General features: G+C 53.4%; 1 protein-coding gene across 17 annotated transcripts in view; it reads right to left on the bottom strand.

The window, feature by feature from the left end:
- MACF1 (microtubule actin crosslinking factor 1) overlaps nt 1-13,362 on the bottom strand; it is a 141,702-nt gene that overhangs the window by 51,542 nt on the left and 76,798 nt on the right. For 16 of the 17 annotated variants that reach the window (XM_064471453.1, XM_064471452.1, XM_064471461.1 and 13 more), the window contains 10 exons: nt 12,762-13,079; nt 11,831-11,997; nt 10,583-10,739; nt 9,652-9,769; nt 8,128-8,190; nt 7,095-7,336; nt 6,487-6,616; nt 5,496-5,695; nt 4,282-4,777; nt 2,206-3,677 (listed from right to left, as the gene is read on the bottom strand). In XM_064471453.1, coding sequence (XP_064327523.1) covers nt 2,206-3,677; nt 4,282-4,777; nt 5,496-5,695; nt 6,487-6,616; nt 7,095-7,336; nt 8,128-8,190; nt 9,652-9,769; nt 10,583-10,739; nt 11,831-11,997; nt 12,762-13,079 — 3,363 coding nt within the window. The remainder of the gene's footprint in view (nt 1-2,205; nt 3,678-4,281; nt 4,778-5,495; nt 5,696-6,486; nt 6,617-7,094; nt 7,337-8,127; nt 8,191-9,651; nt 9,770-10,582; nt 10,740-11,830; nt 11,998-12,761; nt 13,080-13,362) is intronic. The other variant, XM_064471465.1, reaches the window with a different exon arrangement.

The following is a 13,362-nucleotide window of genomic DNA, read 5'->3' as shown; positions in this document are numbered from 1 at the left end:
TTTATTAAAATCTGGACACAATGAGTCCAGAAGTGCCCACCTTTGTCAGGGCTGCATTGGCAACGTGCCTGGAGCCCTGGGGCCACACCTAATTTGCATCTCATTTACACAGATGTTCATTAAAATTAATGCCTTAAGACATAATATCTGCCCGCATTTGAGCCTTCTGGACAGACGGACTGCGACTGCTCCTGGAGAGCCTCAGCCCCCCACCTCCTCCTCCCCATGCCCAGCTGCATCGTCCCCACACTGCGCCGGGGAGCACTGCCCGGCTGGGGGGCTGCCTCTGGTCCCCGCAGACACACCGTGCACGCATCTTGTTTGCAGCCCAAGAAGGGAGACGGTTGTGATATTGTCTTAGGCGTAGAGAAATAAAGGCCCGGTGCAACCGAAAAAAGCCCCCCGTGCTCCCCGCTTCCCCAGAGCCCAAGCCAGACTTCTTCACCGCTCTCCCTCCTGCACGTCTGGAGTACAGGCGGTCCCTGCCTGTACGCTGCGATGCCCTTCCACGTGCAGATCAGTATCTGGGATTACATTTCCCCTTGGAGAGAACTGTAAAATGAGGCTTTGCAAAGATCTGCTTTGCAACATTTACGATTCGTGCAAAAATGCTTGCTCTCTGGATGAACCGTGCATGGGAGGAATGCTGCTGCGTAACCGCGATTGCTCCATCCGCCCTTCTTCCTTCTCCCCCATTTTATTCTCAGCCATTACACAGCAAAACCCTACCATCACTGCTGCAACTTCCATTTTTTCCACAAAGACCCCAACTACACCGTGCAGGCCTTGATGGCCAACAAATGACTCCTGTGGTAAGGACACGTCACTCCCCAAAGCACCTTTGGCTCGTGCAGCCCAGGACACTGTTGTCTTAAAGGGTCATCCTCAAGGTCACCGAGATATACACCGTGTGCAAGCGCTCGGTGGGTTAAGCCGTGCCTGCCAGCCCCGCTCGCCAGCCCGGCCGACCAAGCAACCTGCACCAACGCTGGGTTTCATCATTGTTTCTAATAAGAACTGCTCTGCCGGGAATAATCCCTTGCTCTGCAGGTAAGTTTCACTGGTTTCAAGGACTAGGAAGTCCTTTTTGGATATATTTGTTCCAAGCAACTGTGTGGCGTTTAATGATGAAGTTAAATCCTTCCCATCAAGGCCAGCTCAACGCAAAATGTTACACAACGCAAGAGTTAACAGCAGCATGATCAGATGAGTTTGAGTTTGCCCCGTAAGCAACACTTCCAAGCTCTTTTTTTTTTCAGAGAGGCAATCCCCGAAACAGGAATACCTTGTCCTGGTGAAGGTTTCACAGAGCTATTAAGTGGTGGAACGGGATCAATTAGCCATGAGATGGAAAGTAAATGGCCGTAAAAATGCCTCCCCCTCCCAGCCCCCATTAACACCAGGAAACGAGCAGCCAGATGTAAATCAGCCCAATCATCAGCTACCGAGCACATCAGTAATAGAAGTTTCACAGCAAGAGAATTTCTAAGCAGTATTAATATAATTAACGTTGTGTAACAGCATGACCCGACACCACAATACCGTATAAAAAGATACCAAACACATCCAGCTCTTCCCTCTCTCAGCATTTCACATAAGCCTTGATGGTCTCTAGCAGCTCTTTGCTGGAAATACGAGCAGCCCACAGCAAAACTTCGCCTTCCTTTTATTCCCCGTGTGCGACCCTCATCCCACAGTTTATCTGTGGCTTTATTTGTACCCAGGGACCCCAAAAACTGACATATACACGTGCCAGATGAAGCGAACAACAAGCAGGTATAGACCAGGTAGAAACACCTACAGGATGATCTGGACTAGACTCTCAGATGAAGCCAACCTACACTTCAGACTGACTCAAAAACATCCCTCCCTCCCCCAAAACCCAAATGCCAACCACCTCCACAAGCCCACCAGCTACTGGCACGCCAACATTATACATCACAAGGAGAACAGGGAAAAGTTTTTTTTCCTCCCAATCACAAAATCTTCCCGCACCTTTTCACCGCAGACTATCAAGTCCAGCAGTTGATCTCCTATTCTCCAGAGCAAGGATATTTTAACATACCAAAAACGCTGGCATTATAGCAACGAACAACGAAGCCGCGACAGCTGGAAGACTAGAGGTCCTACACAAAAGACCACAACGCTAAACAGACCTTCAAACACCAAACACCGCTTAAGAAACGTGATAGCATAAAGTCTTACCTTGAAGTCTGCCAACTGCTGGTTGATGGTTTCCACCTCTGTTCCCACCACCCACTGCAACGCCTCGTTCTCCTCCGCTGCAGTTGTCATGTGGGTCAGCTCCTTCAGCCTGCTGTAAAAGTCCTCGACACGAGACAGTGTCGTTTCTACCTGTTCCTGACGGTTCTTGCCTCTCTCGGTCAGTTTGCTGCACTGTTTATTCAGCGTCTCCAGTTCACGTTTCAGTGCTAATAAATCGGGGCTCCCTTCATCCTCCAGCATCTTCTTACATTCACTTTCAGAAGCTTCGATGTCAGACTTCAACCTGTGGAGTTTGCCCAGGAATGTGCGAACGTCCTCTGCTTGGGACTGAAGGCTGTCAGAGTCTCTCCCGATGGGGCCCATGCTGTCTAACTCATCATCGAGATCTGCCAGTTGAGAGAACATCTCCCTCACCCGATTATTGAATTGGCCGATCCCTTCAAGCTTGTTTTCCATGAGCGTGCAGCAGTCATTTACTTTCTGCTTCACAGCTTTGAAGTCCTGCTGAGCCACCTCGGCTTGGCTTAAGAGCTGGGAACAGTCAGACCCATCTGGGGCATCTTCTACTAGACCTTGAGTGAAGTTTTTCAGATAATCCACTTGTGGCTCCAGGGCCTGCAGCACCTCCTGCTGTGCCCTGAGCTTCTCCAAATTCTTGTTGCTGCAGGCTTGCGGCCCTAGCGCATCATAGATCTCCAGCTGGTGCTTCGCCCCTTCCAGCTTCTTCTCGATGTTCTTGAAGCTCTCTTGAAACTCCTTCAGCCTCTGTGACATTTCTTCTATGGAGCCCGTCTTGGCTTGCAGCTCTTCTGTGATGGCATCCATCCTCTGGTTGATCCCAGCCTTTTCATCCCGAATGTCATCCTCATCAGCTTGAGAAGCGTCAATCAGGATGTCGGCAGCGCTGTTCAGCATCTCCAGCAAGGAGCGACGCTTCTCCACGTCACTCAGCATAGCCTTTGATCTCAGAAGAGTCGCCTCCAGCTGCACCGGATCCAGAGTTACCTCCAGCTCCGACATCTTTGCCTTGCAGTCCTCCACCCAAGGGAGGAGGTCCTCCGTGTGCCGTTGGTACTTCTGAGCTTTCTGCAAACAGTCCTTGAGCTTAGCGTGTCTATCAGCAGCCTGCTTGCTGAGCTCTTCCCAGTGTGTTTTGAGGCTGACCAACTGGTTTTGCAGAGTGGTCTTCTCCTCCCCAGGCTGGACAGAAAGCAGCAAAGATTCTCCCTCGGCTACAATCATCTCATAGGAGCCACTGTGTTGGTTGAGGCTCTTCTGGAACTCTTCTTGCTCCTGAATTTGGCTCTGTAGCCTCTCCAGTTTAGCAGAAATAGGTTGGCTCTGAGCTTGCTGGCACAGTTTGTCATCTAGCCAGGTCCTGAGTTCATCAAACATATGCTGGAACTGCTGGGAACTTGCAAGCGCAGTCTGCAGTCGGTTCATCCGGTCGGCTGAAATGGAAATAAGATTACAACGCGACAATTAAGCTGAAATCAAATAAGCAAAGTGCAATTATTTAAAATCATCTCAGATGCACCAACTGTGTTTTGATTAACAGGAAGGAGCTTTCCATTGCATCACTAGCCTTTTTGCTCACTGATGCGTGGATTTCTTAAGTAGTAAAGGCAATGGTAACGCAGTAGTCTCAGTTCTCCTGACTAGTCTCTAAACGCGACCTCTTAGAAACCAGAAGAGGCATCCCAAGATTAGAGGGTGGCCACTGGATCTTCTCCATGGCCACTGGATCTTCTCCATGCCCCATTCTGAATTTAGGGACCATTTTTTTTTCCCCAAGCACAGCACACACCGCACCGCCGAGCCACATCAGTGGGACTACACACCTCCGCTCGTCCTCCAAGCTCAGGTATGCCTGAAGTGTGAACTCTCCTGTGCTTAGTCACACATAAAACACCCATGAAGCAGCCTAAAAAATGATAAAATGGTACTTCCCCTACGAATCCTAGAAACCCAGTGATGGGAGAGCCCTGTGGCCAAAAGCAGGGGTGGAGTTCAATATCCCAGCATCTCCTAAGCAAGCTCTCCACGCTGTCTCACCTGCCAGGTCTTCCAGCCCTTTGAGAGGAAGCGCCACCGTCTCCAGACGTTTCCTTAACTCATCTTTGAGATACTGCTCTCCAATGAGGACAGAGAGGTCATCACAGAGGGTCTGAGCCTCCGCGATCTCCTCTTCCAGCTGCTCCAGATCCGAGCGGATCTCACTGGTTTCCTCCAGCTGCTGTTTCACGGCATCGGGCTGCGTGCTGACGGCAGACTGGCTGCTCAGGCGCTGTCCAACTGCCTTCACCTTCTCGGAGAGGCCCTGGAGGAGCTCCTGGTACTGGGTGCTCTTCACTATGGCTTGGTCAATTTGGCTGGAGCGGGAGTTGAGGCGTTCTGTTAGCTCGGACCATTTCTGATTAACCCCTTGGAGCTCTTCCCGCACTTGGTTAGTGGATGGAGAAACATCTCCAGGGCCAGTCAAGATGCTCTGAGCTGCTTGGTTGAGCTGCTCATGCTGTTGTCTGCGAGCTTCAAATTCCTTCAGCATAAACTGGAACAGAAATAAGGTAAAAAAGTTTGCATAAAACTGACAGCTCCGAGTACACACAGTCAAAACAAACCAGACCTCCAGGGGCTTCATCCAGCCCACGGAATCGGTAGGAACAAGCCCTGGGGTGGGACGGCAATTGAGCTGGGAAGACCACGATTTACTGTGACCTTGCAACATAAAAAGCTGGGAGGGGGCTGCGACTCCAGTCCTTTGCTCTCTCTGTTATTTGTCCGACTGCTGTGTAATGTAACATAAACCAGTTAGATGAGAAGGAAATCTAATTATGCTAACTGGGGCATTTTATTTTATGATGTGGCCCGTTACGGACATGTTAGGATTTGGAAGCAGGAGGCACAGAAAGGGCAGGCTGCCAGGCAGAGGGGCAGCATTAGCAAGTCCTGCAGAGCGTCAGCACAGGTCTTGTTTAAAGCAATTTCACTCTCCAAGAGGGGCCAAGTGATTCACTGATGAGTCAGTCCAGTGCAGGGAAGGGAGCTCGAGCGCTGCACCCATTTCAAGTTATTCACAGTAGTTTGTGCTCAGCAGGATTTGGAGCACTTGGGAGACGAGCCATGAGGTCTCCCAACACTCGCGGCACAGCAGAACACTTGCAAGACAAGTAACTCGGACTGCAATTTTCCACCTCACGTACTGGATGAGACACCCTTCCTCCTTGTCCTGAACCCACCGGGGAATGCATACGCAGCTCCCAGCTCACCTGGACCTGCTGCTTCTGTGCGTTCAGCATGTTCGGGTCGATGGAGAGGGGTCCCAGCACGCTCATCATCAGCTCCTTCTCCATGAGCCAGGGGCGCAGCTGGCCTTCGGCAGCCTGGAAGCTGGCCAGCTGGTTCGCCGACTCCTCCAGCTTCTGCTGCCGCTCAGCCGTCGCCTGGCTGGCTCTTTCCCACCTGCAATCTGAAAATACAGCTGCGTTGGCGGTGGTCGCGTTCCCGGCCAGCCCACCCCTCCATCGAGAAGTTTTACCCTCCCCATGGCTTCCCCAACGGGAAGCCTCCTCAGCTTTTCAATAAAACTAGCGTGGCTCTATTCACTCTCCATCTAATAAGCCATTACCCATTTCTAATGGCTACGTGGTCTTGAAGCTCATAATAAAAAACCTTGCAAGCAGGATTTCTGCACTCTAGTCACTACTGCCACGAGCTGGTCTGACCTTGGGTGAGCCATCTCACATCCCTGGCTCGATAAATGAGGATACTCTCATGTGTATCAGTCCTCACACAGCACATTCAGATCTCCTGGACGGAGAACTCCGTGAACGTGTTCCTGCTATTTCAAAGAAGAGAATCTCTGGGCTTCTTTTTAAATACAGTCTTGTTTAGTCAACATTTAATTACCTAGGATAGCCTTACTAATGACTAGAATTTTATATCAAGCAGTGAAGCTTTTAATCAAAATAATCAACCCATGTTGCTAATGCCTTTTTTTTTTTTTTTTAAAAAAAGAAGTAATTTAAGGAGGCAAGTCTCTAAAATATACATCCATCACAGAGATTTCATTAAACAGGACAGTGCTCATCTGAGAAACACCTTGTACACCAGACAGCTTAGAGATAAGTTTGCTATTTACTGAATTTTAATTAGAAGTGACTCTGCTCTGCTGTGACTTTGGAATCGCCCTGCAACCCCGAACCACTTCTAACGTGGTGTTTCAAGACAGACGCCTCACTAAGCGCTTCAGGCACTTACTCAGGTCCTCCTGCATCTTCTTCCAGTTTGCTGCTTCTGGAGAATCTGGATATTTCTCCAGCAAGCCAGAAAGCGCTTCCTTTACCTTCTGGATCTTCCCAGAATTCTGTTCCAATTCAGCCAGAAATGCCTGGAAAATAATCGTTTGAACTTCTTCAGATAGAGGGTAAAAGAATGAAATCACCGAGTAGGAACGAAGCAGCAGCTACAAGCTGGAGCTGGACAATTTCTGTCCTTTGTTCCTTAATGAAATCGCTTCATTTTATTAGCAATATCGTGAGCTATCTTGGCTCCAAGAGCAGGGAAAGGCTGGGAATTGCTTTCCAGGAGAAGCTGGAGTGGCCCAGCAACAAGGGCAACAGACACGCTCCCTTCCCCTGAGCCAAATGCCTGAAAGCAACGGGTCTAAAAGCAAAGCGGGTCGAGCACAGTGCGGGGGCTCCGGCTCCACAGACCCGCCTCTCATCCCTTCTGGGGAAACCCCTTCTTTAAACCAGGGCGGATCCTCATTGCTAATTCTTCCAGCCCTGCTGCAGTGAAGCCCACCTCCGGGATCCTTTGGGAGGGGGTGCTCAGATCCCCGTTTTTCCCTCTGGAGGAGAAGTTACCTTGTTGTGCTCAGCCTGGGCTCTCATCGTCTCTGTCTTGGTGGGCGAGGAGGAGGCATCCAGCTCCAACAGCGTTCGCTCCTTCGACTCCAGCCACTTCAGCATCGAGCTTGCCTCCTCCTGCACTTCTTGCATCTTCTCCAGCATGGCCGAGAGCTGCTGCTGGCGTTCCCGCAGCGCCGCGCCAAGGCCCTGGTACTGCTGGGTCACGTCCGACACATCGCACTGGATCTCGGTCAGATCTGTTTCCAAAAAGCAGCCTGAGATGAGGACCGCTGCCTGCATTGCCCATCTTGACCTGGACTATCAGGTACTAATCTAGCCCTGGGCAGCCACAGCTGGCCAAGCAGGAGAAGCAAAAGGCCACGCCGCCGTCCGTCTGTCTGCAGAGCAATGTCAGATTACCCTCACCTTTCATGCCAGAGGGGCCTTTCCAGTCGCACCACGTACACATGTTGACAGTTTGCAAACAAAGCAAATGCCTTTGCGTTTGTGAGACTGATGCAAGCTGAGCCCCCTTCCGCAATGTCACTGCTAATAGTGTTAAATAATTTGACACCAAAATAGAACGCCATTTTTATGCACCTAATACCTCATTGAACCAGTGAACTAAGAGCAGATAACAGGCAATAATCAAAATTGCTCTTCAAACTGAAGGGTTGGATGGATTATAATCCCTTGGAACGAATAAATTTAATTGCAGGCCTTAAAACGATCCCCCATTTATCAGCTTTTAACACCACCTGATGGGGCGTCAGGGTCTTGCCACTCCCCAAAGCTGCCCCTCTCCGTCCTTCAGCCTGACCTACATCCTCCACCACCACCTGCCCGTCCCGTGGCTCCGGCTACTGCACAGCACGGCCGAGGATTCACAAGCCTATTTAGAGGCTCATTTCACTTGTGCCGGGATGCTGACGGTGTCACATTGTGGTTTATATTCTCACGGATGGAAATGCACAGACAAAAACGGACAGAGAGGCGGCGAGGCGGCCTCGGCACGCGCGTGCCGGCACAGCGGGGACAGCGAGCTCACCTTTGCACGTGTGGTATCCGTTCACGCTGCCTACCGACCCTCCCGGAGCGGGCAGCGCAGCACCTGAGCAGAGGGGACGGAGACAGACAGAGGGACAAGACAGACGCATTAGGAATGCAGACAGCAAGCGACGAACAGCCCTCCACAACACGGACCACACTGGCCACCAAGCACAATCGCGGCGTCCCCGCGGGCCCACCCGCCTGGCGCTGGGGAACCCATCGGCTCGGTGCCGAGCGGTCGGCACTGGTCTGATCTGGAGCCTGTTTGTCTTTCCTCCTCCCGACACACCCGCGCTCCTCGCTTTCCTGGAGCTGCTCCTGCCTCGCTGGACCAGAAGCAGAAGGGCTGAGCCGTCTGGGGCTGGGCACCTCTCCCAGCACCACCCAAGGTGGACGTGGCACCTGTGTGGACCATAACACTGGGGGCCACTGGCCACCTCTCCACTCCTGCAAAGCTGCTACCCTGAGCATGACTTTGTGAATTACAAACTCAAGTGAGACTTCTGAATGCCTTCCTGAAGATATAAATTCCCCCATATTCTCCTTTTCTTATGGGATGAAGCTATTTAGACCTGCCTTGGTGCACAGACACACTCTCTTTGCCAAGGGGCTCCACGGAGGATGCGTCAGCGTTCCCTCCCTGGACACCAGGTATCGCAGCTACATTCACAACCAAAGAGGGATTCATCAGAATTATCGGGTAAATTGCTCTAATGACTCATTTTGAAACTTTCATGGATGTAAGGGGCTGCAGGTTCAGTCACCCCACGTGGGTGACTGTGTGGGTCACCCACAAAAGCCTCTCCCCACTTCTCTTGGAGGTTTCCCACTGAACTGCTCATCAAGTTAACCCTAACAAACATCTCTAGGCTGTGAACTCCCATAAATGCCCATCAACGATGAGAGTCCAGAGACTTGTTCTCATGAGCTGGAAGACATCTTTTAGTCGGCTTCCAAACGAACCAGACATAATCTCATTGCTTCACAGACTTGAAGCCAAGAAGGAGTCTAGTAAATCACATCTGAATATTGCAGTCTTAAATTTCATCCAGATATGAAACCTAATACCAGAGTTTGATTAAAACACTCCAGTCCCCAGGAAGCTGAAGCACATCACCAGGAGAAAGCAGGAGCCGCCTCCACGAGCTCCCTACGGGGCCGAGAGCCCGGACCCCCGTGCTGCGGCAGCCTGAGGCTCCCGTGCTCCATGTGAGCAGCGGTACGTGTCCCCACGCTGGGCTCACCGCACACGCGGGGTATTTCAGTGCTCGTTACGCTACAGCAAATCAAGCCAAGCTGGTGGGCTCCGAGCGCTCGGCTGACGCATTAGCAGAAGAAGAGGCAGCAATTCGACCACAGGGCTGAGCCCCATGATGCTTGGACCACCACAGGCCCTCTGATGTTTGTTAAAAAGGGGAAACAACCCCATTTTTTGCTTGAGGCAGGCTGAGAGAAGATGCAACGAGAGCAAACAGAGCTCTGAGGAAGGAGGCATCCCCAGGAGAGCCGGGCTGCGACTCACCTGCCTTGGATGGGGTGTCGGGGGCCGTAATCTCGACGATCAGGTTCTCCAGGAGGGTCCCTCTGCGGCTGATCTCCTCCACCTGGGCCCCCTTCCCCTCCCACTCCTCCAGGAGATCCTGGTCAAAAGCAAAGGCCGGGATCGGAGGCTGTGCTTGCCCCGCTGCAGCCCTCCTTCCCCGCCCATCACCTCTGCGGTGACTTGGTGGCACCGGGACGCGGCGCCCAGGGAACTGGCAAAGGTCACACCAGCACGTGGCAAGGAGACTGCACCCGGGAAGTGGGTGTCTCTACGCTTATTTTTCTCGAGGGGAATCAAAGAGCGAAAAGCTCTTCCCTCACTAGCGGGTCTGTCACAGGAAACCTTCTTCTCCCTCCTACTGTTTTGGGGACCTCCCTCCTCCTCTCGACACAACCCAGTCCAGTCCCCGCAGCTTTCGGCGGAGCCCCGTGGCACGCCGGAGCCCAGCGGCGTGCCGTGGGTGCGAGGGCCGTGGGTGACTCAGCAGACGCTGCTCTGCCTCTGAGTCAAACCCTTGGCATATCCTGATTTAAAGCATCACTGTTGGAGAGGAGCGGGGGCTTGGATGACGGGAGGCCATCATCCATGTCTAGCAAGGGGAAACACTCAGTGAAAATGAGTGTGCTCAGGTCTCCCACTCCCAAATCCCCGCTCTGAGCAGCAGGGGGAGGGAAGGGAAATTAAGCAGTGCCCTGGAGGACCTTCACACTGCTCCTTTCTGTGCAAGCCAGGGACCACTGGGTGCAAACACAGCAGGGGTTACAGAACAGCAGCGAGTACAGGGGAGCCCAGGATTCCTGAGGCTGTAAAACACCTCCCAGGGCTCTGCTTCCTGGGATTTATTCCACGTTCTGGTGTTTTCACACCCGCTGCCAAATTTCCTGATCTGGTTCCGCCTCCTGCTGCCCACCTGGATCTGCTGCCTGCGCTTTTGCAGCTCCTGGGTGCCCAGGGAGGTCTCGGCGGGCGGCATTTTGCCTTCGCTCTCCTTCAGCCACTTCCTCACAGCCCCAACCAGTTTCCGAAATTCGTCCAGTTGCTCCTGGCAGGACGACGCATCCTTTTCTCTGAGAGTGAAAGGGTTTCAGAGAGTCAGAGCTCGTGTTTTGCCTTGCAATTACCCCCACTTGAATGTAGCACAGTTGTGTCTCTAGGAGCCCTTCTTTTTATTATTATTATTAGATGTTGCTTAGGAACCGCGCACGCAGTGCCAGCCAAAGCGGGGCGCATGCCGCAGCCTGCCCTCCACTGCTGCTGGCCCCCCAAGCCGCGACCGGTGGCACTTTCGGGGCTGCTCCGGCACCACCGTGGGAATCACCACTGCCAACCTGCGCCGGCTCTGCGCCGCACTCTTTGTCCTGGGGGGAGTGAAGATTTCAGGAAGACAGGGCTCATTCATGGCCTCTCGCTCCAGGCAGCTGCAGCCCCGGGGAGGCCAGGCTCTGCCACCCCTCCTCCCCGGCCACAGCTCTCATCTATTCAGCCCGTCCCTGAGGAACAAGGCAGCCCCCGGAGGGGAGCCACGGGCCCCTCCGGCTCACCCTCGCCAACCGCAGCTGCGAGCAGCCTGCACAGGGCTGGCCAGAGGCAGTTCTCTGTGCGGTGCTGAATTTCTGGAGATTATTATGAGATTCATGTGCTTTTCCCCATCACCTTCCCTGTATTCACCAGGGAGGGTAGAGATACAGCCTGGGAGGTGTGACCCCCTGGGGACACAGGCAAGCTGTCCCTCCAATCCTGCTCAAGCTGCTGCTAAAGCTCTCCTTCACCCCCACTTTCGGGGACTCTGGGGACAGCCTGCTCTGCTCTGTCACCTCCCGGAGATCACGCCTCGGGCTGGCTCACGATCCCCCGCCAGCATCCCGCTCCCCTCCATCAAGATGCTCTGGGATAGAGCTGTGGCAGCCCACACGCCGGGAAACGCACAAACACCAGCTTCTGCAGCACCAGGAATTTTTCACAACGCCCCCAGCTGAGGCTTTTTTTAAAGCGTCAGCTGGAGCGAGCTGCCTTACATCTCCTGGTGTGGGAGGAGGGAGGCAGGAAGAGTTCTCTCGTGCCCCCCCATGGAAAGGAGATCTCCACCGGTTCTTGCTCTGACCACAAAGCCACTCCCAAACTCACCTCCCCAGAAACTGGCCAGCTCCCTGGGACTCACCTCTCTTTTGCCACTTTCTGCAGCTGCAAGAAGTCTTTCTTCAGGCTCTGCAGCTTCTCCTGCTGCTGGAAGGTACTGGGGGCGAAGCCACAGGAGCCCAGCTCCGCAGCCAGCTGCTCCAGGGCAGCCAGGTCCTCCTGGTGCTGCCTCATCTCCGAATTCAGTTCCTGCCAAGAGCAAAAGGTGATGCTGACCGTGCCCCTGCCAGCAGACGTGGGCAGAGGGGATGGACCGGACAGCCCCACACCCTGGCGAGCTGGAGACCCTCTGTGGGCAGCGCCATGAATTGCACCAGCACCGAACAGGTGGGCATGGCTCAGTCCCACCAGCTCCTCTGGCTCAGCAAAAAGTCCCACCTTCCCCAGTGCCGGTGTAAAGCCACGTGGTGAACGGGATGGGGGGCCCTAAACCAAGCCAAATCAACCCCCACAGCTCAAGTGTCAGGTTTTACACCAACTTCGAGCATTTCTGAGGCTGTGGTCAAACCACCCCACGTAGCAGAGCACTCGTAGGGAGCCAGGGAGAGAAATCCCATGCAGCCATGACCAGGACCCACAGCATCTCCGAGGGCTCTGTCACATCCTGCACCGTGCTTACTGCCAACACTCGGGCGTTTTGCTGTATTAATCTCGTGGAGTCTTTCATTGGTAAAACCTTGCTATATTTGGATTGGCCCCTAAGAGCCTGGCTAGAGATCCCTTCTGAAAACCAGCCTGGCTCCAGGGAAATGCCATTCCCCTCTCTCACTGCTGGAAACAGCCTCAGCCACTCCAGTCGCGCTCCCTTCCCCAGGCAAAGAGCCAGCACAGGTCCTGCAGATCCTGCCAGCCTGGGAGTGAAGCAGGGGCTGTTTGTCCAGGAAGAAATCACTGCAAAATGGCCTTGCTGTAGGAACCCAAGGCAGGTGGAGTCTTCTCTTCCTGCATCTCACCTGGATGTGCTGGGAGAAGTGAGCGATGTCCCGGTCCGGCTGGTTCCCGGATGCCAACATCCGCGCTCTGCTCTCCGTGAACTGCTGCAACTTCTCCGAGAGCCGCTCATACTGCTCGACCTTGGGGAGCAGGCCCTTCAGCAGGTCCTCCCTCTCCCGCTGCTGCTGGCACAGCCTGCCAAAATGCTCCGTCACCTCTGCCAGCTTGCCCTGCAGGGCAGAGGCCGTGGGGCTGTCTGCTGCCTCCATGAACCGCGTCACCATCTCGCGGGTGGCTTCCAGGCAGCTCTTCTGCCTGGCGATGTCCTGCTTCAGCTTCTGTGGTAAGCACACACAGAAAGGGATGCCATTTTAGGAAGGCTCTTGAGCAAAACTGAACTGGCATAAGCGGCTGCGTCGCCCTTGGGAAAGAATAGTCGGGCAAGAATAGTTTTCTATCCTGGTTCTCCTTTCCTTTCAGATCTCCCAACCTGCTCTGCCTTTTCCCGGTGCCTGATATCTAAGCCCTGCTTGTCAGCAGAAGAAAGACTTTCAACAGCTTTGTGCCTTGGCTTAAGGAACTTAAGTGAAGGTTCTGCTCATGTCCCTTTTTAGGGGTTTT

This window comes from Phalacrocorax carbo, chromosome 22 (assembly GCF_963921805.1).
Source record: "Phalacrocorax carbo chromosome 22, bPhaCar2.1, whole genome shotgun sequence".
In the NCBI taxonomy this organism is placed as follows: Eukaryota; Metazoa; Chordata; class Aves; order Suliformes; family Phalacrocoracidae; genus Phalacrocorax; species Phalacrocorax carbo.
This window is presented reverse-complemented; position numbering and strand designations above follow the sequence as displayed.